Raw genomic sequence first — 22,719 nt, forward strand, 5'->3', positions numbered from 1 at the left:
GATTTCTATTTAGGTTTTTCAGTTCTCATCCAGTCTTAAAAAGAGCCAACCTACATTTTGGATGTATATAAATCTAAGATATTTCCAAGTACAAATGAGGGAATGTCAGTATCCAATTGGATTACACAGACTTATCTTTAGTAAGTATAATGTAGCATTTGGAGAACAGGCAATGCATGTACATTCAGCTGAATAATTAAACTGTTAAACAACTGCATAGTTAGAAGCAACAGAATGAATTCTCTACAAGAATCTGTAGGACATTAAAATAATGATTTTTTTTTAATGTTTATTTATTTTTGAGACAGAGAGAGACAGAGCATGAACGGGGGAGGGGCAGAGAGAGAGGGAGACACAGAATCGGAAACGGGCTCCAGGCTCTGAGCCATCAGCCCAGAGCCTGACGCGGGGCTCGAACTCACGGACCGCGAGATCGTGACCTGGCTGAAGTCGGACGCTTAACCGACTGCGCCACCCAGGCGCCCCAAAATAATGATTTTTTAAGGCTTAAAGCCAATAAAGTCAGATTCCATTTAAATATGTGACTCCTACCACCTCCTGAATGCAAGAAAGTTCATGAGGATAATCACATATGAGCTTCCACTTGAGAAATATATTAAAGACAACCAGAGGAAGTAAGTGTTTGGTTTTTTGATAACTCCCTTGTCCCTAAATCTAAATTTGCAAAGTTTCTTGTCTATCCACTGACACCCCTAACACAGAAACAGGAACAAAACAAATTCCTATGGTATCTTTCTGGTTTATCCTTTCTGCCCCAGTTCTCTTGAACAGCCATGTTGTTTTGTTTTTAATGTGTCGTCTATGTGTTGGCTCTGTTGAACATTTCTTTGGCGTCTTTACTTTGATAATTCAGAATTGGGACAGCTTGGCTTTCACAATTTCTTAGCAAGATACCTTGTTAAAGAAGCGCTGCTATGGTGTCTGAGAGAAAACAATATAGAAATTCGAGTTGTGCTGCAATTTGGTGTGGGGGGGTTGGGGGGGGATCTGCCATCTACTTTCTGTTCCTGTGCTCACCATAGAGAGTGGACTTCAAAGAAATGTAACAACATCTCTACCAACTTAGAACTTTACTCTTAAGTCAGCTCAAGACCATGATGTAGTCCAAAATATCTCTGCTACTTTTCTCTTGGCAGAATCAGTCACATGATATTTTTAGCAATTGTTTTGGCAAAAGCAGTGAAAAAAATGAAGAGCATACACACACACAGGGGTCTCTTTAAAGAATTTATAATAGATGTTAGATAGTGTTCTGAGTTGACAGGCCTATTGTATGGTCAGAAATGCATCTCCTACATAAAGAAAAACTTGGCATCAATGATGAGCCAGAGCTGAAAGTGATGGACTCATTCACACAGCTGGAATGAGTATGCAGAATTGTTGGAATTGAATGTCTTCTATAAGGAAGAAACATTAAAACAAGGTTACACAAGCATTCATAATTTATGATCCATTGTTCAGTATTTGGTGCATGAATACAATATGCCTTTGTTTTATATGAAGATGACAAAATCTCCCCATTATCAACACAGTAAGAATTTTGAGTTAAGAACATCCTATCTGGTCTTTCTTGTAACCAGTGCAATACATTTGCATAGCAGTAAAATGTTAGGCCATATTTTTTTTTCATTTTTTAAGTCATACTCCATTTTATGATATTTTAAGATACCGAATATATGTTCTTGCTTTATACATAGTAGGTGTTTAATAAGAAATGCTGCTGAATGAAACTGGGTTGTAAGGTGGACCCCACTATAGCTACATTGAGATCCTGATTTAGTACTAATGTTTGCGGATCTATGAATTTCAAAAGATCAGAACCTGTAACATGAAAGTTAGTTGGGAGATATAATTGAGATTGATCAAGTTGCCTGAATTTTTGTTTTAAATTTGTCCCAAGCGTTTTCTTTAAAAACAGTAGCATTCCCACAGAGTCCTTGTTTGATATGTACCAGATGGTCAGAGGAGAGTTCTAGAACTCATTAATCAAACTGCCCTTGACTTCTGCTTACGCCATTTCAGTGAAGGTTGATACTTAAACACACTGAAGAGCATTAAAATAAAAACAATAAAATCAAAAGTGGAAAGGCTACTTTTGGGATAACTGAGGAAATGAAGCATTTTATGTTTTGTATCTTAATTCAAATTCTCCAAAAAATAACTATTCTTTACTGTTTATAAAAGACAAGAAAAATGAAGGATTCTTAACCAGAGTTTGCGAAATACAAAAATTCTGTATAATCTCGAAAAAACAAAACAAAACAGAGGTTTAAAAGAAGCACATAAACTGAGTATACACAAACTAAGTAATTGAATATTTACTTAGGTTACTAAGGACAATTTTGGACATTTCAGAGGTTCAGTTTTTGTCTTACTATGAAAGAATGCATATATATTTCTGATCATGTTAGCTATATTAGAATTCATGAGATCCCATAAATGGTTTAACCTTACTGATACTATGTTGAATTCAATACATACTTCCTTTCCTTCTCAAACTCTAGAGATGGAATTGAGGTTGTAGTAAAATTCTTACATCTTTGAAACATTGTCACTTTAAAAATTAATGACATAGGGGGAAGGGAAAAAAAAGAGAGAGGGAAGCAAACTATAAGAGACTCTTAACTACAGGGGCACTGGGGTGGCTCAGTCAGTTAAAAGTCCAACTTCGGCTCAGGTCACGATCTCACGGTTTGTGGGTTCCAGCCCCGCGTCAGACTCTGTGCTGACAGTTCGGAGCCTGGAGCCTGTTTCGGATTCTGTGGCTCCCTCTTTCTCTCTATGCCCCTCCACCACTCATGCTTTATCTCTCTTTCTCTCAAAAATAAATAAACATTAAAAAAATTAATTTAAAAAAAAGAGACTCTTAACAAAGGGCTGATGGAGGGAGGTGAGTGGGAATGGACTAAATGGGTGATGGATATTAAGGAGGGCACTTGCGATGAGCACTGAGAATTATATGTGATGAATAACTAAATTCTACACCTGAAACAAATTTGACCATATATCTTAACTAACTAGAATTTAAATGAAAACTTGAAAAAAGAAGAAAAAGAAAATGGAATATCATCATTTCTTTTATAGGCTGACTTATATTTCAGATGAAAGAAAATACATCTGATGAGGCCCAATCTACAAAATATATAAAGAAATCATAAAATTCAATAGCAAAAAAAAAAATCTGATTAAAAAATGGGCAGAGAATATGAATAAACACTTTCCCAAAGAAGACATAAAGATGGCTAACAGGTACATGAAAAGATATTCAATATTACTGATCATCAGGGAAATGCAAATCAAAATCATAAAGAACTATTACCTCACACCTATTAGAATGGCAATTATCAAAAAAAAAAAAAAGAAATAACAAGTATTGGAAAGAATGTGTAGAGAAAAGGGAACCCTTGTTCTCTGTTAGTAGGATTGTAAATGGGTGTAGGTGCTGTGGAAAACAGTATTGAGGTTCCTAAAAAAATTAAAAATAGAATTACCATTCTATCCAGTAATTTTGCTTCTGGGAATATATCCAAAGGAAATTAAAACACTAACTTGAGAAGGTATCTGCACCAACATGTTCATAGCAGCATTGTTTATAATAGCCAAGACATGGAAGTAATTTAAGTGTCCACTAGCAGATGAATAGATAAAGAAAATGTGATATTGATCTATCAATTGATTAATTGATCCATCAATAGATATCTATATATATAATGGAATATTACTCAGCCATAAAAAAGAATGAAATCTTGTCATTTGTGACATCATGAATGGACCTTGAGGGAATTACACTAAGTGAGATAAGTCAGACCAAGAAAGATAAATATCATATGACCTCTTTTATATGTGTAATCTAGTAAAAAAACAAACAAACAAACAAACAAAAAACAAGCTAATGGATACAGAGAACAGATTGGTGGTTGCCAGAGGTAGGGGTGGCTGTGGGTGAAATGGGTGAAAGGAGTCAAAAGGTACACTTTTCCAGTTATAAAATAAGTAAGTCTTAGGGATATAATATACAACATGGTGACTATAGTTAATAATACTGTAGTTTAAAGTTATTAAAAGTTCTCATCACAAGAAAAAAATTATAGCTATGATGATGATGTCAACTAGACTTATTGTGGTGATCATTCTGCAGTACAGTATGTAAATATTGAATCATTACATTGTACACCTGAAACTAATATAATGTTATACGTCAATTATACTTCAATAAGAAAGAAAATAAATAAAATTAATTTGATATATGGATTTGTGACATAATCTAATTGATAAAACTTATAGATAATGTTTATGTTAAAAATATCATCTCTTCAGGCATATAACTCTAGATTTTATTTTAATTTTTTTTTAACTGGGCATACAACTCTAGATTTTAAATATTTTCTCTCAACATATTGGAAATATTCTACTATATTCTGGCTTCTATTGGTGTTTTTGAAAAGTGACCACTTTGGCTAATTCTTAGTAGTGGGTAGGTAGGTATACTGGAAGATTTGAATCTAGTTGTTGAAGAATGGGATCTTTGAAATCAAGGTTTTTGATATATCATCAATTCTGACAATGATAATGTATAGACTATGCCTCTGAGAATGGATGATTGCAGAGGAATGGATGAATAGATCCTCATTTTAATGTTCAAAAAGCTATTATATATTTACCCAAGTAGTGAATGAGATACAGTCTTAGGGAGCCCTAAATTTTGAAAGGAATTTTACCTTATATATTGAGTAGTCTTGGCCCACGTAACCTGTGCTCCATTTCAATATCAAATTTTGTTTTTAATCAGTTTTATTAATAAACTGGAGCCAAATAACCATAAATATTTGACTGATGATTGACTTGATAATATATTGACCATTAAACTTTGTTGTATAAGTGAAACAAAGGCATTCAATGCTAAACAGCAGTGGCAATCAATTTCTGACCTGAAATAAATGGCTTGGGAGTGTGGTAGATATACTGGCCTCATGAAAAAAGTATCAAGCATTATCTTAATCTCTGGCCCTCTATTTTCCCCCTAAATCTATTAAAATCCTGGATGGCATAATCTTGTATTTCTTCCCTAGTTACTTTCCATCCACAAATACAGTTTTTTCAGAGCCTCCTTTTCTTGTTTCTCACAATATGTAATGTTAGGAAAGTATTTTATTGACTCATTGGCACTAAAGTATACGTAATATTTGAATTGTACTAGAGCTTAATCCAAGGAACCTTTCTGGCAATTAAGAAATAAACCATTTTTAGTAGTAGGGCCATTTGAAACCTCAGAAATAACATGTCAGTTGTCATCTACTGTATAAGTGAGCAAAGTTGACTAACAATGATCAGAAAAAATTCAGAAATATATTTTTCGTGTGTATTATATGTAAGTACATATATTTTACGTATATTTATAAATACATATGCTTTAAGAAAATCTTTGGAAGAGGAAAGAAATTAATAGGTGGTAAATTAGAGAACCACAATAGCCACATTTATGAATTGGAATTTGATGTATTATTTTTTAATTTAATAACAACTTTATATCTCAGAAGCTACTGAAGAAAACAGAAGAACAAAATTGTTAGAAATTCAAATGCACTAATGAATTATGATAAAACCAAATTTTGATTAAACAAATAATTAGAGTGGTACAATGATTAATAATTATGTTAATTGATCTTTATCTAATGTGCATGTATTTATGATTTAACTACTAACCTTTTATTTTTTTTCTTCCCTCCCAGTGTTAAAGAACCCAGTGTGTAAATTATATAGATTTCCTACATCTGACAATAAGTGGATGCGAATCCGGGAGCAGATGTCAGAGAGCATACTTTCTTTTCATATTCCTAAGGAATTGATTTCTCTTCACATAAAAGAAGACTTGTGTAGGTAAGAGAAAATAATTTATGATTGTCTTTCACATTATTTTTTCTACAAAACATTTTTTCTCAAAGTATGATTATAACACAAAAATCTAGACTTTTACTGCCCAGCCATTAGCCCTGTATGGCTGTTAATCATTTGAAATGCTACTAGTCCAATTAAAAATGTTCCAATTAAAATACACACGAGATTTTGAATTCTTATCACACAAATATAAAAAGGCCGATTTTATAATGAAATTACTAAAATTTGGGGCATATGGAGGTTAAATAAAATATTAACTTCACTTGCTTTTTTAACTTTTAAACTATGACTACTAGAAACTTTAAACTTACATATATGACTCTCACTTATTGCTTCTATTTATTTCTATTATATAGTTGGTGTGTATCTAGTAATCTGAACTTTGACCTTACTAATAATCCTTTTGTCTTTACCTCATCTGCTTATGATTACTGTTTCTGTAAGAAATGCCTCCTGGGCTCTTTGGACTACTCACCTGTAACAAGGCTTTCAGATATTTGTTGGTCTAAAAATTCTTTTAGATGATTCATAAAGTATGCTATATTAATGGATGGTGTTGTTATCTAGCAAAATTAAATCTATTGCCATAGTAAAACAGAAAGATCTGGGAACTGTTTGTTAATAAGAATATCTCTGAGCCATGACAGATCAAACAATTTGTTTTTCTGCCTTATAAACCTCTAGTGACTTTAAAAATGCTGAATACTACATTATACTAAGCACTGTTAAGGGCCTACATTTCAGAAAATTAGCAGATACTTTTGTAACACTTGTAATTGCTGAAATACATACCTAAGTGTGAAATGTCTAAAATTTGGATTTCTGGCCTATGTTCACATTAATACACCAAGTTACTTAATAGTAGGTACCCTTTTGGTAGATTCTACAGTTCCCAAGGATATCATCTTGATCTAAAACAGTGAGCAAACAATGGACAAAGCAGGTCAAACCTGGCAATATTGACAGTATATTTTAGAATAAGAATGACCACACAGATACTGTATTTCTATGTGAGGAATAAGTAAAAGAAAAAACACACAGCCAAGATTTTAGAGAAAATCAGATAGGAAATTGGGTTGTAAGGAAACAACCTGGACTCAGGGAAATAAATATTGAAAGAGGGACAAGGAGATATATATTTGAGAGTAGGAGAGTGAAGATAATCAGACCACAAAAATCAGACAACAGATATTGACTTGGGTCAAGAGAAGCTGTAACATGTTCAGGAAACTAAGCAGACTACTTATAAGAGCCAGCGGCAAGAATGAATTAATGTAAGCCAAATTATTCAATATCATCCTTATCTATAGCTAGTACTAAGAGTATGTAATGAAAACAACAAATTCCTAGGAAGGATAAACAAGTTTATAAGAGTTTGGATCTTCAAAGTCATAAAAGAATTCTCATCCTCAGCATTGTTGTATTCTAGATTATTGAACACTAAGAATTATTCCCACTAGTGTTACGTAAAGATCACATTTCATATGGAAGTTTTATAGAGATAACTGTTCCTCACAGGGATTATAGAATAAGGAAGGACTCCATAAACAAGCATGAGTTAGAGGTCATAGCACATTTATTTCAGCTGAGAACCACAGAAGAGGAGTTGCCAGAGGTGGCAGATTTAAAAAAAAGTAGAGTTAGGCCTTGCCCTAAAAATGGCCCCTGAAAACTCCATCTAAGTTAGCCAGTCCTAAATTCCCACTAAAATATCTGTATAATGCCAGTACCTTTTGGCCTGTAAGGTTTCTGTTGAAAAATCTGCTGATAGCCTTATGAGGTTTCCTGTATATGTAACTTTTCTGGATGTTTTTAAAATTCTTTCTTTATCACTGATTTTTGCCATTTTAATTACTATGTGTCTTGGTGAGGACCTCCTTGGGTAAATTTTGCTGTGGGATCTCTGTGCCTCCTGGGTCTGGGTTTCTGTTTCCTTCCCCAAATTCAGGAAGCTTTCAGCTATTAGTTCTTCAAAATTTTTCTGCCTTTTTTTTTTAATCTCTCTTCTTCTTCTGAGGTCCCCATAATCCAATAGTCCCATTAGTGGGCACTTACCCAAAGAATACAAAACAACTAATTCAAAGGAATACATGCATGCCTATGTTTATTGCAGTATTATTTACAATAGCCAAATTATGTAAGCAATCTAAATGCCCATTAGTAGGTGATATATATATATATATATATATATATATATATATATATATAATATATATATAATATATATATACACATATATATATGCATGTGTATATATATATATATATATATCTCAGAATATTATTCAGCCATAAACAAGAATAAAACCTTGTCATTTGCAACAACATGGATGGATCTAGAAAATATAATGCAAAGTGAAATAAACCAGTCAGCAGAAGACAAATACCGTATGATTTCACTCATATGTGGAGTTTAAGAAACAAAGCAAATGGACAAAGAAAACAAAAAGACAAACTGAAAAACAAACTCTTAAATATAGAGAACCAACAGATGGTTACCAGAAAGGAGGGATTGGTGATGGGTGATAAAGGTCAGGTGATTAAGAGTACACTTGTTGTGATGAGCACTGAGTAATGTATGGAATTGTTGAAGTACTATATTGTACGCCTAAAATTAGTAGAACACTGTATGTTAACTACACTGGAATTAAAATTTAAAAAAATAGGGGCGCCTGGGTGGCTCAGTCGGTTAAGCGGCCGACTTTGGCTCAGGTCATGATCTCACACTCCGTGAGTTCGAGCCCCGCGTCGGGCTCTGTGCTGACAGCTCAGAGCCTGGAGCCTGTTTCAGATTCTGTGCCTCCTTCTGTCTCTGACCCTTCACTGTTCATGTTCTGTCTGTCTCTGTCTCAAAAATAAACATTAAAAAAAAATGTTTTTAATTAAAAAAAATAATCTATAAAGACACAAAAAATAGAAAATTATGACCTTTCACAAAACATGGAAATTGATTAGCATACCACAATATTAAAATTTAAAAAATAATAATACATTATTATTATACAATATACTGTTTATAACATGATCACTAATTATTAGGCTAATGTTTTAAGGTTTAGCATCTTAGTTGATGGACCACTAATGCTGTTTATCTAAAAATACTGCAACATAATAGGAAAGAAAATGAAAAGACCCCCAGTCTGTCTTTCGTCATCAGTTTAGAGACCCCTTAAAGGTTGATCAGCTGACCTTCTGCATGTCTACTACTTGTGGATCTTCCACAGTGCTATCTTTAACCCCTATCTTTTCTTCACTCCAGTTAATATCTCTCTGTCTATCCATTCACAGACAGTAAATCCCAGGGGGAAATAATGGGTAGGGAGTAAGGAGAAAGCAGCCATTAAGCCATTAAAGTTTAGTACGCATAACCTCTGTAATCGGTTTTATTACTTTTTAGCACACCAAAGTGTTGTCCATTTACCTGTTCTCTTCTCTTCCTATCTCTTTTTCCTTTGCACTTACAGAAAAAAAAAAAAAATCCAAACACATAGATAGGCCTGGGGGCAGTTTTGGTGGACACAAAGGAACAGTGAATCCAAATATGAAGTTGCGTTGCTAGGAACAAAACTAGGAACTGTCATCGGTATACACTGGGAATTTTTCAGAGAAGAAAATCCAATTTCAATCCTATAGAACTCAATTATATAAATACCTGATAGATCTGAAAATTGGCTAGACACTGTAAAGACCAACCTGTTTCATATACCTTCTGCTTTCTCCACCAACTTTTCTGCGTAAATCTCCCATAATTAGTTTTTAAAAATTCAACAATGAATCTTTAACATTTTATAAAGAATAAGAGGGAAAAATCACACTTTTGTGAAGACACAAAAGGGAGATAAGGAAAAATATAGGAAAACTGACTAGCCATCTCAGTAGAGTGTAAGAAGGTATGGTTATTAGGAAGCAGAATCAGAAACCCATAAGAAAAGAATTATTATCCTTTAGGGAAAATGCTGTAAAGAAACAGATAATGGAAGGAATAATGAAATTTTAAAATGCAGCAACCAACTGAAATCCAGAGAGCCAGAGAAAACAGATTTGACACTGAGAAATTGTATCAGTAATGTGGAAGACAAATATAATAAGTTCTCCTCAAATACTGAATGAGGGTGAAAAAAGTTCAGAATGATGGGGGAAAAGATGTTAGATATACAAGGCACAGGGTTGGGCACTATCAAATAATTTGAAGTACTTTTAGGGAGGAACAACTCATGCAAAAGTTTGAAAGAAAACAGTAAAAAGTTATGGAGCTTTGGTGTTTTTGTTGTTGTTGTTGTTGTTTACATGCTAAAATCAGGCTAACCTTACACTTCTCTGCAGAAGCCAATAGAATAGCATCTACTGATTTTTGAGAGGAAAAGGCTATGGCCCCACTTTATTGTATAGGGCAAGGTTATGAATATTTTATGAATGAAGGCAATGGAAGTGACATAAATATGCAGGAGCTCAAAAAATGCCGCTCACAAAACTTGCTTAAAAAATTTACTTGAAGACATATGCATCCAACTGAGAAATTAATTCAATTAAGAATTATTTTGGGACATCTGGGTGGCTCAGTCAGTTGAGCATCCAACTTTGGCTCAGGTCATGATCTCATGGTTCGTGGGTTTGAGCTCCATGTTGGGCTCTGTGCAGACAACTCAGAGGCTGGAGTCTACTTTGGATTCTGTGTCACCCTTTCTTTCTCCCCTCCCCTACTCATGATCTGTCTCTCTCAAAAATGAATAAACATTTAAAAAAGACATATTTATAGTGTACTATGAATTGATATAATATATAATTATATTACATTATAAAATGTATATGATATAACATAATATAATAAATTAAGAATCTGAGAGTGGGCCTTGTCCTGCAAAAAGAACTTCTAACATTTCTCTTGGTTGGATGGATTCTCCAGCCTGGACAGAGCTTTACTCTGAAGTTCTTTTCTCAGCTTCTTTTAACCCCAGTCTTACTCAGATCCCAGAAAGTACTTTACTCACCTCAACCTCCCTCCTAAACCTCACAACTTAGATGAACTGTCTTACTTTCTTTGATGAAGACTGCGGGTGGCATAGTGCTGTTATCTTTTAGTACTTCTAAACAGTACAAAGCACTTCGTTTGCATCCTTGGAAATCTGTCCTGGGAAAATTATATTATATTATATTATATTATATTATATTATATTATATTATATTATATTATATTGGATTTTTTCCATAAAAAAATGATATATGCACACTGTAGAAAATGGCCAAAAAGACCCCAGTAAATTTCCTCTAAATCGACCACCCAGAAGGGATATTGTGTCTTTATTTTTTATATCTACTCTCATTTTCATAAGTCTTATTGTGGGAAGCAGAATTATGGTACCTATGACCATCATGCTCTGGTATCATGGTTAATTTTCCTTGCACATCTGAGTTGTATTATGAATAAATCTGTGATTCTACTATATGTTAAATAAAAGTGTAGGACACTAAATAGTGAAAATTATTGCATCTTAATTTTTATTGATATATAAATAACTAGAAGGAAAAATAGACTAGAAACATACTAGAGCGTTAGTTACATGTATATGAAGATAATAAAAATGGTTATCTCTGGATGATGGTTTTAGAATAGTAATTTTCTACACAGCAATAGAAAGCAAATACATAAACTCTTACAATTAAAGAATAGACTTGCCAGCTAACCATATCTTGATTTCTTTTAATTTAAACAGTTTACATTCAAACATCGAAGTCTATTCAAAATTTAGTTCTCCCTCAGACTTGGTCTAAAAATTGTGGATGACTGTTTTGTTTTTTGTTTTTGTTATTGTTTTGTTTTGGAAAATTACCATTTAGAATTTAAGTTTTCCCCCTTCCCTACCTCAAGAAAATATGTAGGTAAATGAAGATGGGCTTACTCTGTTTTCATGGCAACTGTGACAAAAGGATTCTTGATTCCTTGCAGTGTCTTTTGGATGCCTAGTGGTTTCTATCATGGGCTGACAGGAAACCACTGAAATGTCATGGACTCTCCGTGGCCTTTTGGGGTACTTCGAAAGTTTCCCTTTATTTTGAGTTCAGTTCAATATTAATACTTTCAACATTTGTGTTTAATTGTTTTACATTTAAAATTTTAATTATCTGGTGGGGTGCTTGGGTAGCTCAGTCAGTTAAGCTCTTGGTTTTGGCTCACGTCATGAACCCATGGCTCCATGGGTTTCGAGCCCTGCGTTTGACCCTGCGCTGGCAGCGCAGAACCTGCTTGGGATTCTCTCTCTCTTCCCCTCTGTCTGCCCCTCCCCAACTTGTACTGTCTCTGTCTCTCTCAAAATAATTAAATTAAAAACTTAAAAAGAAATAAATTTTAATTATCTGGGACTTGTTAGATTACATTTATAAAATGAAATGCCAAATGAGCTGCATTTCTAAAAAGTTAGTATTTTCAATATCACTTTTTTAATGTTCTGTTTCTCTTACCTCCTTATTATACTTGCTAGTTTCCATGTTTCTCCATTGTCAACACCAAAGTAATTAAGAAAATTAAACAGTGACAACAACAAAATTACTTTTAAAAGAACTGAATATTTGGAATCTTTGCTCTTTATATTCAAGAATATGGCCTGCTAAAATCTTCTTTTATGCATACAAAACACTATTTTAGTTTTTCATGTATAAAAAACTTCTGTATGCTTATTGTAAAGATTAATATACTTTATTTTTATTGATTTTTTGAAAGAGAATTCTTGTGGACTTATTAATTCTAGTCTTCTGTTGTCTTAGTTATTTCTAGTTTTGTCCTTATTATCTTCTTTCTTTTTTTGAAACAGCCTTTTGCATGAACTATGTGCTGTTGTTTTTTTCTGTTTTGTTTATTTTTCTCTTTTTTGAGACATATTTGATATATAACATTATATTAATTTCAAGTATACAACATAAAAAACTCATTTCTTCATTTTTGTACATGTTCACTCCACCTGCTCTAATCCCAACCACCATCATGTATTGCCTGTGATAGTGCAACAGTCTACTAATGGCTTTTCTGCCTGTGGCTTTATCTTCTTAAAATCCATGGGTCACATCTAATTTATAAAATTCAGATTTCCAGTATGAGTTTTCTTGAGACAGCCTTGATATTTAATCTCTTGAGACCCATACTACAATTATGTGTTGGGAAGGGAAGGGGGAGGTTCTGCTTACAAAGTACTCACTGTAACACCTTGCTTTTGAGAAGTTTACTGAATTACTTAATAATCATGATACATACAGGGTTAGTGTTAAAAAACAGACCAGTTATTTGATCTAGCATGCCTGAAGGATAAGGGGAAATGGCAACTGGCTTATTTATTATGGAAAAGAAATATAATGGAAAAGAAAAGAAGAATGACATGTTAAAGACAACTCAGAGATTCTAAATATGTAGAATGCGTGAAAGCGTGTGTGTGTGTGTGTGTGTGTGTGTGTGTGTGTGTTTATGTGCATCTTTGCCTGTATTTATAATGCTTTAAGTTTTACTGTCCTTCAGCTTGGCTTGCACACAAACAAGTCATGTAGGTCTTGCCAAACTACCACTTATAAAATTTTTATAGTTTGTTCTAGTGTTGCCACATATTTTGTTTATGTTGAGTGTTTTCTTTGGATTTTGTCCTACTTTAAAGGTTTGCTGTGCTCAGTCTACGCTGAAATATGTTAGTTACTAGATAAAATGCTGGTGTTTGTAGAGCTGAAGCTTCATGACAGCTACAAATATATAAATCATGGTGTGCATACACAACCATTTGGACGGGAGGTTCTATGGCCATATAGTGTTTGGCTTTATATTAAAAAATAAATGTACATTTCTACACTATAAAATATATGAAAACCTAGTTTGGTATAACAAGTTTTAAATAAATGAAATATTTCAGTGAACATAAACCCTATGATCCATAAAACTCCCCAGGGGAAAAATTAGTTTGATTTATGTCATTCATTTTTGTCTTTTGATCTCATGGGTGGGGAAAGAGAAACTTTCTGGCATGTACATTGGGAGTTTAGAAGAAAAGATAAGAATATTTTATATCAATGAACTTTAAGGCTTTCTTAGGTTTTACATAAAATATAAATATTATATGTATGATGCAGAGAAACAATCTTGTAAATAAAATATAAAAAATATGAACCAAAATACTTTAGTAGGGAAAAATGTGATAGTGTTTGGGACATACAAACTTTCAAGTTTTATTACTACCTCTTAGGGATAATGTACACGCTTTGTCTTATATATTAGTGTTTGTAAATATTGTACATATACTAAATTTATAGTGATAAAATATTTTATATCGATAAAGTTAAACAATTTTAACATTGTATATGTCAAAAGTTAAACAATTTTTAACACTGTATATGTCAAGTGTTCTGTATTCTATACCTCTACTATTATAGATATTAATATAGCCATATTATAGCTACATTATTATTATTATATTATTATATAACTATAAGTGTATCTATGTAGACATATATCTATATCTTAAATCTATTTCTTGAACATAGTGTATTCTTATATATGAAAAAGGTTTTTTGGTAAGATATTTTGAAATTCCAGGCTGAAAGCCTAGCTGTTGCACAGAGATAGATGTTTTAGAGACATGTTCTACATGCTTACTTAAATATTATCATATGCTGTTAAATTGGTTTCCTAAGCATTATATCTAGTTTGAGACAAATGCAGAAAATATTTCTCACTTTCTACCTTACCTTAATGCATTTTATGAATCTCATATAAAAGTTCATTTTATTTCAAGATGATAATACTACAGAAGTGCCTTTTTTTTAAAGTGTTAAGATTATGTATTAAGAATTATAAACTAAAAGTAGAATATATTCAGGTAAATTCTTGTTCAAAAACATCCTCATGATACAAAAAGACACACGGTAGGATTATACAACATAGTGACCCAGCCTGTGCATTTGACATGGTCTAACATTCTAAAATATAATTTATGTACTTTGTTTCAAGATTTATTAATCACCAGACAGGCTTCGCCTTTACATGGCCTACGAGGCAAGCAGGACCTTGTGGCTACTTACTTCTCCAGCCTCATCCCATGCCTTATTTAATCTGGTGTGGCTGAACCACATGCCTTTTGAGAGGTCTATCAACATTTGCATTCTTGAATAAAATAAAGGCACACTGAAAATCTTTGCTGACCTTAAAAAAACACTGATCAGTGGTAAAAGTGATAGGGAGCCAGTCATTCTGTTTAAATCTCATATATATCAAATAGACCTCAAACTGATGAATCTCATAGATGTTTTATAATGTTCTCTTCCACTTTGTTTCTTGTGGTACTTTTTTTCTCTGTCTCTCTTGCTTGCTCACTCTGAGAAAAATCCTTAGTCCTAAAGATCCAAAAATGAGGAATAAAAAATATTACATGAGGACTCCACTGGTGATTCATATCCAATTAGTGGTATTTCTTCTGTTCATTTTTCTTCATGCAGTGTTGATGCTCAGTTGGAATACTATGTGGTGTGTTATTTATCATGGAAAGTGCATTTGCCCTCCTGCCTCCCAGGATCCAGGGCAGATGCTGTGTGCCATTAAGTTCATTGTTATGGATTCTTGGTATCATTTAATGAGAGGTCCTGTAGAGCACTTAGTATTGTCAAGCTGGCGATAGAAATATGTGTTTTATTTTGCTGTTTGAATATTACGATATCTGCACAGGAGCAAATATGGCAAAACTCATTGAGAGGTTTTTTTTTTTTTTCCCTATTGTGCCAAGATTATTTAAAATGGAATGAGCAGGGGAAAGTGTGCTGTAATGGTAAAAACACAGAATTGGAATTACTATGGACCTTAGTTCAAAAACCTCTGCCACTCAATACATGCTTATGATTATAGAAAATTACTTAATCTTTCAATTTCTACATTTTTGTAGGTAATAACATTATCACTTGTCTTATCAGGCTACTGTAGTAATTAAATGAGCAATCAGGAGACTCTAGGGTTTTGTTTTGAGGTGTGTGTGTGTGTGTGTGTGTGTGTGTGTGTGTGTGTGTAAGTACAGCTCTGGGTTTGAAAGCTGGCTTTCCCAAACTCTACTTAATAGCTATGTGACATGGCACAATTAGCTACGTGACATATAATAGCTATGTGACATGGCCTGCTACATGCATTCATAGACCTTTAGTATGTGGAAACCACTCTTACCATCCATGTAAAGAATCACATACACAGTAGACACTTCATATGGCAAACCTATTACTATTGTTGATCTTAGCTGAATGCTATAGTGCTTCAGACACACAACTGAGTCTATAATTTATTTTAACCTCCTCTAGCTTACTAACCTGGCACATCTCATAGGTAGGCGCATTATGTGTTACCACAAATTTCCAGTGGGCAGAAAAGCAGGCTGGGCATGTCTTCAGCCACAAAGCTGGTGTGTTTGGAGCTGAAACAGTGATTTTGGAATGAGAATCAGGCTGCAAATTAATTGGGGACTTCTAGGCCACAGAAAAGGAAGAACTTGTCAATTTTCTTGTGTTATTTCTAAAATCTAGCATAATATCTAGCATATAATAAGCCCTCAGTAATGCAATATTTTTCCTAAGAACAAGTGAAACTGTTATCAGAGAATGATATGGTTGCATTTAGAAAAAGGGAGGAGGGGCACCTGGGTGGCTCAGCTGGTTGAGCGTCTGACTCTCCTTTTGGGCTTGGGTCATGATCTCACTGCATTGGGCTCTGCGCTGACTTTGGATTCTTTCTGTCTTTCTCCCTCTGCTCCTTCCCTGCTTGCGCTAGCTTGTGCTGTCTTGCTCTCTCTCTCTCTCTCTCAAATAAATTTAAGTAAAAGGGAGGCAAATGTAGAGGGATAAAACAATGTAGGTGATATTGTTGTTGCCTAGGCTGATAATTATAGTGGCTTAGACCAGGGTGGTAGTGGGAGAAATGGAGAAGTATACATACCTCTGTGCATTTTTAAGCAGCTAAAATCAACAGAACTTCCTGACGGATTATATCTGGAGATAAAGTACTCAGGATGACTCAAGCATTCTGGCCTGCATGACGGAATAGATTGGTATATGTCACTGATAGTAGGTGAGCGTGCGGTTTAGAAGAAAGAAAGGAGTCCTGACAGGTTCTCAGCTGGACCATCTGGGTCTGTGCTATCCAATACAGTAGCCATTTGCCCCATATGGCTATTTAAACTTAAGTTAAAATTTATTAACATTAAATGAAATTTAAGATTCCATTTTGTAGTTACCTTAGTCACCTTTCAAATGCTCAATAGTCACATATGACTAAATAGCCATCCTATTAAATAGCACAGCTACCGAACATTCCTATTATCACACACAGTTTTACTGGACAACACAGATGTAGAATAAACAACAGTGGCATCTAAAGAAGGACTACAGTATAAAACTCTTTCTTCCTGCCCGTTAGAATTTAGTGTGGAGAATGAGAAGGGTGACATCAAGCTTTCTACTTTACATTTGCAGGTAAAAGATAAAAGGTTTTCTTATTCTGTTTTTCCAAGTTGTAGTATCAAGATACATGTTCTGTGCAGTGATTTCTAGTGGGAATGAGATTGTATAAAGTTTCTTTTTTTAATTTCTTTTTATTTTATTTTGAGAGAGAGAGAGAGCAAGCAGCGGAGGGGCAAAGAGAAAGGGAGGCAGAATCCTAAGCAGGCTCCGTGCTGTCCGCACAGATGTGGGGCTCCAACTCACAAACCGTGAGATCATCACCTGAGCCGAAGTCAAGAGTCGGAGGCTTAAATGACTGAGCCACCCATATCGTACAATGTTTCTAATGGAGAATCCATCTAGTATACTAGTTTAAAACATGGACACCAAAGACATATCTCCTGGGTTAATCATGGTTCTGCCACTCACTATCTGGGTGACCTTGGGTAAATTACTTCTCTAAGTTTAATTTTCCTCATTTGTAAAATGAAGATAATAATAATACCTATTTCAATGGGCTGTTATGCATATTGAATGAATGAATATTTGTTAACTTCTTATTACATTGCCTGACATAAATAACCATAATAAACAGCATATTTTTTAAATTAATAGAAAATAAATAAGAATTTTGTTCTGTTGTTGACATACTTGGGAATTATGGTAGCCAAGGCTGGCTGGTAAGGGAACACTTCAGCAAAATATTTGAGTGAGCCCTCTATTGAGCTGAATAGAAGTTGCATTCAGGTGAGTCCCTCAAGTGAGAGATTTCAGTCTTCCTATTCAGGAAGAAACCATACTCACCAGGAATTAAAATAAAAAAGAGAGTAAGGGTTAGGCATCCGACTTTGGCTCAGGTCATGATCTCACGGTTTGTGAGTTGGAGCCCCTTGTCAGGCTCTGTGCTGATAGTGTGGAACCTGGAGCCTGCTTCAGATTCTGTGTCTCCCACTCTCTCTGTCCCTCCCCCACTCATACTCTTTCTCTCTCTCTCCAAAAATAAACAAACATTAAAAAAAATTTAAAAAATAAAGAGAGCAAGATTTATAGTCACAAAACCTGGGCACAAGTCTTGATTCTGCCACTTACTAGCAATATGGCATTCAGTAAATCACTTCACTTCTCAATTCTATTCTTCTCATTTGTCTAAAGCGATGTCATTCAATAGAACTTTTCATGATGTTAGAAATGTTCTCTACTTGAAGATGATAGCTATGTGACTAATAAGCACTTGAAATGTGCTGAGTCGACCTGAAGTTTTAATTGTGCTTAGTCCAGCTGGCTCTGGAACGATTGTGTCCAAGGTTTGTTTTGAAAATAAAGAAGAGATACATTCTATACAGAAGTATTTTTGGTTACTTGGAATGCCTTACAGTGCTCACCAAAGAGACCCACTGCCAAGCATCTTGTGGAGCCACTTGAATGGCATCTAATTATGAAACTTGACTAGGAGGTGTCTGGCACTCCAGGTTTAGGGATGGAAAGGGAAGGAAAAACAGCCTGAAATGGTTTCAATTTCTAAGCTTATGAGCACGAGTAATGGAAAGGCGCTGAGAGTGCCAGCACACTTTTTTGCTTTGCCCCCTGAACTTTCAGGTACAGTTCATAGTTTTCATGGATACCCAGAATGAAAAGACATGCATTTAATATATGTGGATTTCAGACAGACTTCACATTATATGCCACACTTTAAACACCAGTGGAACACTGAGCTTTAAGATAGTAAATATATATATATATATAAATATATATATATATATATATATCTCATCCATCTTTGATAACTTGAAAACAAACTTCAAAGTGTAAATAAGATGTTACTTAAAAGTAAATAAACACCGGGCCGCCTGGGTGGCTCAGTCAGTTAAGTGACTGGCCTTAGCTCAGGTCATGATCTCACGTTCATGGGTTTCAGCCCCGCATCTGGCTCTGTTTTGACAGCTCAGAGCCTGGAGCTTGCTTAGGATTCTGTGTCTCTCTCTCTGTCCTCCCCCACTCACGCTCTGTCTCTGTCTCTCTCAAAAATAAGTAAACAGTAAAAAAAAAAAAAAGAAGAAGAAGAAGTAAATAAACACCAAATCACCTTGATCAGGAACAGCAAATAGACTTTTAAGGTAGAATAAGACATGCTTATTTTTATCCCTCATTGTTTTCTAAAACAGTTCCATAAAACTAAATGATGGAATCTGGCTATTCATCAGTTCAAACTGCTACAGTGATGACAACTAAACCCTGCAGTTCCTGTGTTCCAGTGTTTAGTCTTTGTACATAACTTGAAACCTTCTTGAACATACAGTACAACGGCTGCTTATTTTAATGTCAGGTGAAAATCAGAAGGAGTGACCATTCAGAATATCCCATCATTTTTCAGTGAAATAGTGACTCACCGACTGCAACATTAACCACGTTGTCATTTTTTTAATGCACTTTTTTTCAAAGCCTGTGATTTATGGCTGCAATTTTTATCCCCACATGGGTTCAAGCACAGACGGTTTGAATTGTGGGTTGAACATACTGTGAAAAATATTGTGAAACTTGACATCTAGTTGAACTTTGTTCAGCTTTATGGTGTCACCCAACCACTTTATGAAATTGAAGCCACCCCCCGAATCATTTATGTCATCTATTCTTCATTGACTGTTTAGTGTTTAATTTTTTTTCCCTAATGGGTAAATTCTGTTATGATTCTTTTAGGTTTGATTTAAGGTCTAACTTTGCTCAATGAATGAAAGCAACCTGGCTATTACACTTTGTACCCGTGTGTGACCGCATATAGTTTTAGAGTATGATAACTACCAGAAGGCTCTGGTTAAATTGTATAGCTATTTTTATTGTACAAAATGGTATTGTGCAGCTCATTGTGGGGAAATATTTCTGTTTACTGAGGTAATAACAATTTCAAATAACATTTTAATGCCTTTTTTTACTGGGCCTTTGGTATATGAATTTTTATCAGGCTATTTGGTCCTCCTACATTCTTGTAAATGAATTAACTATTATTCTCAGTTACTCTTTCTTACAATGATTACTTTTCATAATTTCAGGAATTTTTGAATTTACATACTCAGGTTTTAAAATTTTATTATTCTGGGTTCACAGTCCTAGTAAAAGAGGTTCTCACATGTGGAGCAGTGACTTCAGCACTAGAGAGATTTCTTGTGCATGTCCCTTAGATGAGCTAAGCAACTCTATAGTCATTTTTCTTTTGAAGAAGTCTAGAAAGATGTTGCTGTGGCCAATGTCAGAGAAATTACTACCTGTGCTCTCTTCTAGGATTTTCATGTCTCACATATAGGTCCTTAACCCATTTTGAGATTATTTTTGTTTATGTTGTGAGAAAGTGGTCCAATTTCATTCTCTTGCATATAGCTGTCCAACCCCATTTGTTGAAAAGACTGTCTTTTTCCCATTGAATTCTTTTCTTCTTTGTTGAAGATTAATCAAGAGTATCTATAAAATACAGCAAGAGGGGGGCGCCTGGGTGGCGCAGTCGGTTAAGTGTCCGACTTCAGCCAGGTCATGATCTCGCGGTCCGGGAGTTCGAGCCCCGCGTCAGGCTCTGGGCTGATGGCTCAGAGCCTGGAGCCTGTTTCTGATTCTGTGTCTCCCTCTCTTTCTGCCCCTCCCCCATTCATGCTCTGTCTCTCTCTGTCCCAAAAATAAATAAACGTTGAAAAAAAAAATTAAAATACAGCAAGAGAGATAGATCATGAAATGTCCTGAACTACACTCTAGATTTTTCCATCCCACCCCATTTCCCCAACATTTTGCCCCAAACAGAGGGAGATGTTTGTAATGGAATCCCTGTATAGTTAGTGTGTTAGTGAGGGTTCTCCAGAGAAGCAGAATCAATACCGTGTGTGTGTGTGTGTGTGTGTGTGTGTGTGTGTAGAAAGAAACAGAGACAGAGACAGACAGATTTATTATAAGGAATGGCTCACACAGTTATGATGGCTGGCAAATCTTAACATCTTCAGGGTAAGTCCACAAACTGGAGACCCAGGAGAGTCTATGATACAGTTCTAATCCAAAGGCCAGTGAGCTTGAAGCCCAGGAAAAGCCACTGTTTCAATTTGAGTGCAAAAGCAAGAAAAAGCCAATGTCCTAGTTCAAAGTCAGCCAGTGAAGAGAAATTCTTTCTTACTCAGGGAGGGGTCAACCTGTTGCTCTAAACCCCTTCAACTGCTTGGTGAGGCCTACCAAAATTAGTGAGGACAAGGTACTTTGCTCAGTATACCAATTCAAATGTTTATCTCACCCAGAAACACCTACCGTAGCATTTAACTAAATATCTGGATACCTTGTGATTCAGCCAAGTTGACACATAAAATTAACCATCACAGTAAGGAATGCCATATGAAGATACATTTTCAGGTCTTTATCCCTAAAGAAGACATGTCCTATCCAGAGTTGCAGACCTAGATCATACAAGGTTAGAGGACTCAACAGTGTCTCATTTTATCTATTGCATTTATTCATTTTAACTGGGACAGAGCTCAACATTCTACTTTTAGGTTAGTTTATATTCTGACTTGATCTCAAATTTCAGGAAGATTGAAGAACAACAGTCTGTAAGCAAACTTTTCATTCAGTCAGTCATCAGGCTCAACACTTCCCACAAACCAAGGACTGTGGTAGGACACAAAGATAAATAAGGCAAGTGTGCCACACTCACAGACTTAGAGCAAATACTCCCGCTGTTGGAATTTCTCCTTGAATACATCATCAGTAGGCTTTAAAACTATGTTGTAAATAGAAGATAAACGTTCTCTTCTTTTAACTATGTTCTATTTTGGTGATCTTAAACCTAATTTTATTTTTTTTAGCAGGAAAAACTTATTTTTTTCATACAGAACTATACATGGTGGGGGGTGGGGGCACCTGGTGGCTCAGTCGATTAAGTGTCCAACTCTTGGTTTTGACTCAGGTCACGATCTCATGGTTTCAAGTGAGTTTGAGCCCCACCCACATCAGGCTCCGTGCTGACAGTGCCTATCCTACTTGGGATTCGCTCTCTCTGCCCCTCCCCTGCTCATGCTGTTTCTGTTTCTCTCAAAACTAAATAAATTTTTTTAAAAAAAGATCTGTACATGCAATTTCAGTATTAATCAAAAAAATTCAATTGGAGCTAGTGATTGGCTGGAATAAGGAAAAGGTCCTGATGCCTGTTCATGTACTTGACTTCTCTTTCGTCAACACCCTCCCCTGTCCCTGAGCCACAGGGGGTAGGGAAAGAAGTTTAAAAACTATCCATCTATTTAATATTCCTTCCAATGTTTTATGAATTATATGTAAAAACTTTAAAACAGGTTTGGCTATTTTTCTTCAGGTTTCCCTGGAACTGATTTTGTGTTCAGTTATTTCC

The 22,719-nt window shown here is 34.9% G+C and overlaps 1 protein-coding gene across 9 annotated transcripts in view; it reads left to right on the forward strand.

Annotated features, from left to right (window-relative positions):
• The window catches only part of INPP4B (inositol polyphosphate-4-phosphatase type II B), a 761,046-nt gene that overhangs the window by 558,393 nt on the left and 179,934 nt on the right, over nt 1-22,719 (forward strand). For all 9 annotated transcript variants that reach the window (XM_027066653.2, XM_027066662.2, XM_053216924.1 and 6 more), the window contains one exon: nt 5,751-5,898. In XM_027066653.2, coding sequence (XP_026922454.2) covers nt 5,751-5,898 — 148 coding nt within the window. The remainder of the gene's footprint in view (nt 1-5,750; nt 5,899-22,719) is intronic.

Source organism: Acinonyx jubatus, chromosome B1 (assembly GCF_027475565.1).
Source record: "Acinonyx jubatus isolate Ajub_Pintada_27869175 chromosome B1, VMU_Ajub_asm_v1.0, whole genome shotgun sequence".
NCBI lineage: Eukaryota > Metazoa > Chordata > Mammalia > Carnivora > Felidae > Acinonyx > Acinonyx jubatus.